The sequence below is a fragment of the Mchenga conophoros genome, linkage group LG3 (assembly GCF_057382185.1).
Source record: "Mchenga conophoros isolate Kocher_MC1m ecotype Shallow Benthic linkage group LG3, M_conophoros_male_GT1.1, whole genome shotgun sequence".
NCBI classification, from domain to species: Eukaryota; Metazoa; Chordata; class Actinopteri; order Cichliformes; family Cichlidae; genus Mchenga; species Mchenga conophoros.
The window spans coordinates 20,249,260-20,253,258 of record NC_140528.1 but is presented as its reverse complement, the minus strand read 5'-3'; the positions used below and the strand labels follow the sequence as shown (position 1 = coordinate 20,253,258).

General features: G+C 43.3%; 1 protein-coding gene across 1 annotated transcript; it reads left to right on the top strand.

Annotated features, from left to right (window-relative positions):
- Positions 1–410: 410 nt before the first annotated feature.
- On the top strand, positions 411–2,534 carry LOC146577608 (protein NLRC3-like). Its single transcript, XM_085268332.1, has 2 exons — positions 411–618; positions 760–2,534. The coding sequence occupies exons 1-2, from the start codon at positions 411–413 to the stop codon at positions 2,532–2,534; spliced, it is 1,983 nt and encodes a 660-aa protein (XP_085124458.1).
- The last annotated feature ends 1,465 nt before the right edge of the window (positions 2,535–3,999 follow it).

Below are 3,999 nucleotides of genomic sequence, written 5' to 3'. Positions count from 1 at the left end.
TACGTTTACATTTGTTCTTTTCAGTCACCTCTATGCTGCACTTTGTGGACCAGAGGATTGTCAGTGTGTCCAACATAAGTCAGAGTTTGGGCTCCATGATTTCAGTCAGATTGGGGTGACTGTAGCTCAGGAGGTGAGCAGGTCAGCTACTAGTCAGAAGGTTTGTGAATCAAACCCTGGCTGGCAAATGTACTGGGTAACGTACTAAACCCAAGCTGCCCTCTGATGCATCCATCAGAGTGTGAAAGAAAGTATTTAAGCATAGAACAATGTGCTTGGTTGAATGAGGCATGTTGTATAAAATGCTTTGTGTGCACAGAGTATCAAAGAGAGCTATATAAGAACCAGTCCATTTACCACTGGGTAATTCATATAGTCTTCTTTTCCAGCGGCTGGAGGACAACATCACCATGTTTGTGAAGAACGAGCTGAAGAAGATCCAGAAGCTTCTGAGTCCAGATCACCCAGAAACTTTAAAGAGCCAGATGGAGGATGAGGAGATGTTTGAAGGTGAGGATGAAGATGAAAGAAAGAGCTGCAGAGAAGCATTTCTGAAGATCACACTCCACTTCTTGAGGAGACTTAAGCAGCATGAGATGGCTGACCATCTGCAGAGCAGTAAGAGAATTTCTCTAAAGACTGAATATTGATCTTTCCTAATAGCTCAAGAAATGGACCAATAGACATTCATCCTTTCAGGGTACTGAAAGGCTATGATATTTATTATATAATATTTGTTTCTGAATTTCTTACCTTCAGAAATATTTGCTCCACTCTGTAAACGAGAACTTAAAGCCCAACTGAAGAAGAAGTTCCAGTGTGTGTTTGAGGGCATCGCTAAAGCAGGAAGCCCAACCCTCCTGAATCAGATCTACACAGAGCTCTACATCACAGAGGGAGGGACTGCAGAGGTCAATGATGAACATGAGGTCAGACAGATTGAAACAGCATCCAGGAAACCAGACAGACCAGAAACAACAATCAGACAAGAAGACATCTTTAAAGCCTCACCAGGAAGAGACGAACCAATCAGAACAGTGCTGACAAAGGGAGTGGCTGGCATTGGGAAAACAGTCTTAACACAGAAATACAGCCTGGACTGGGCTGAAGACAAAGCCAACCAGGACATCCAGTTCATATTTCCATTCACTTTCAGAGAGCTGAATGTGCTGAAAGAGGAAAAGTTCAGCTTGGTGGAACTTGTTCATCACTTCTTTAATCAAACTAATGAATCAGGAATCTGCAGGCTTGAAGACTTCCAGGTTGTGTTCATACTTGATGGTCTGGATGAGTGTCGACTTCATTTGGACTTCAACAAAACTAAAATCCTGACTGAAACAAGAAAGTCCACCTCATTGGATGAGCTGCTGACAAACCTCATCAGAGGGAACCTGCTCCCTTCTGCTCGCCTTTGGATAACAACACGACCTGCAGCAGCCAATCAGATCCCTCCTCAGTGTGTCGACATGGTGACAGAGGTCAGAGGGTTCACTGACCCACAGAAGGAGGAGTACTTCAGGAAGAGATTCAGAGATGAGGAGCAGGCCAGCAGGATCATCTCCCACATCAAGAAAGCTCGAAGCCTCCACATCATGTGTCACATCCCAGTCTTCTGCTGGATCACTGCTACAGTTCTGGAGGATGTGCTGGAAACCAGAGAGGGAGGAGAGCTGCCCAAGACCCTGACTGAGATGTACATCCACTTCCTGGTGGTTCAGGCCAAAGTGAAGAAGGTCAAATATGATGGAGGAGCTGAGACAGATCCACACTGGAGTCCAGAGAGCAGGAAGATGATTGAGTCACTGGGAAAACTGGCTTTTGATCAGCTGCAGAAAGGAAACCTGATCTTCTATGAACCAGACCTGACAGAGTGTGGCATCGATATCAGAGCAGCCTCAGTGTACTCAGGAGTGTTCACACAGATCTTTAAAGAGGAGAAACAACTGTACCAGAACAAGGTGTTCTGCTTTGTTCATCTCAGTGTTCAGGAGTTTCTGGCTGCTCTTCATGTCCACCTGACCTTCATCAACTCTGGACTCAATCAGCTGGAAGAGCAACAAACAAGCTCTCAGACAGAGAAATACTTCTACCAGTGTGCTGTGGACAAGGCCTTACAGAGCCCCAATGGACACCTGGACTTGTTCCTTCGTTTTCTCTTGGGTCTGAAGACTAATCAAACTCGTTTGCAAGGCCTCATGACACAGACAGGAAGTAGCTCAAAGACCAATCAAGAAGCAGTTCAGTACATCAAGGAGAAGCTCAGTGAGAATCTGTCTGCAGAGAAAAGCATCAATCTGTTTCACTGTCTGAATGAACTGAATGATCGTTCTCTAGTGGAGGAGATCCAACAGTCCCTGAGATCAGGACGTCTCTCCACAGATAAACTGTCTCCTGCTCAGTGGTCAGCTCTGGTCTTCATCTTACTGTCATCAGAAAAAGATCTGGATGTGTTTAACCTGCAGAATTACTTTGCTTCAGAGGAGGCTCTTCTGAGGCTGCTGCCAGTGGTCAAAGTCTCTAAAAAAGCTCTGTAAGTTATAAAGTTTTTATTATTTAATTTGGTTGGTATGTTATGAAAAACACACTGCATCAACTTCTGTTTTGTTTTTGTCAAAATCACTGTAATATAATCACTGTACCTTTATATACACGTGACTTGTATTAATGCTGCTGCCCTCTTGTGGCTAAAGTGTAATTATGTTCTTGTTATTAGGGAGGATTTGAGAGTAACATGCCAAGTGAGTCAGCACCTTCGCTTTAGCTTAAAAAATCCAAATTCTTATGTCATCAGTTATAGTTGCATGTATTCATTATCATAATTTAACCTTTAATATTGATGTCTTAAAATTATTTTGAGTAAACTAATGTTAAGGTTCAAATATTGCGGAAGGAGAGTTCAAACAACCATCGTCCAGAACTTGGTCAAACGATTTTAATGAAATACACGCGTGGGAAGACCAGCTCCGTTCGCAGACCGGGCTGATCTCCGACTTAATCAAAGCATAAACAGATATTTTATACCATCAGGGCTTGAATTTAATGACGCCCCCTCATACGTCACAAACAGAATATATGCATACGTCAAATCAAAACCACAATGACTTTTAACACAGTTTAAAAGAACATTATCTCCTATCTTCATGGCAGGTACTTCCTGTCACTGCCGGATGCTCGCTTATCATCTTGACACATCAGCAGCAGTTCTGCGACAAACTGCTCTTTTGCAACCCCGAGCAAAACATGATTAAACTTCCACCTATAAATGATTCTCTTTAACTAAGTGTGTGCCTCGTCCTTAAAGGCTCCTCAAAATAACCTGCACTTAGACTCTGCTTTCGGTTTCAGTTCTGCAAAAGACACACTCTTCAAACCTGCAACTTCCTGTCAGCCTGCAACTTAGTCTTTCTGAAAGACACACACTGTTTAAACATCTGAATGCAATATCAATTCTGTAGATTATATTATTAATGCAATGGTAATGATGATGATTATTAACAATAGCAGCAAAATATCTCTCCAATCTCAATACTCCCTCTCTCGACCTCTGGAACACCAGAGGTCGCAATACATTGTGTTGGGTCACTCCTCGGCCCACTCAGCTGCTTCCATGTCCATCCATGGCATCATGGACATCGGGGTCACCACTCCCGCTCTGACCCTCTCTAGCCGTCCTCTGGCTCAGCAAATCAGACAACCTCATGTCATCTAAGTGGTCCAGTAATAAACACCAGCTCCCCCTCGAGAACACTCCATGCGTAAGATTAGGTTTTTTCTGCGTCCCTCTCTTGTGGTCCATCATGCCTCGGGCCTCCAGGATCCTCACCCCCCTGTGGTCGCCGAGATCTTCTGTAAAGCAAACCAAACACCTTTTCCTGCACCTCCCTAACTTATCATCTTTGGGACTCTTTAATCAAAAGCCTGATCCTAATTATCTTCTTGACTTATTGACTTGTATTTATATATATTCTTCAACGTTACTCATCATTTTAAAACTCTTAA

Coding starts and splice junctions, on each gene's coding strand:
- LOC146577608 (XM_085268332.1), top strand. CDS start 411: ATGTTTGTGAAGAACGAGCTGAAGAAGATCCAGAAGCTTCTGAGTCCA. Junction 619..759: donor GGCTGACCATCTGCAGAGCA/GTAAGAGAATTT, acceptor TCTTACCTTCAG/AAATATTTGCTCCACTCTGT.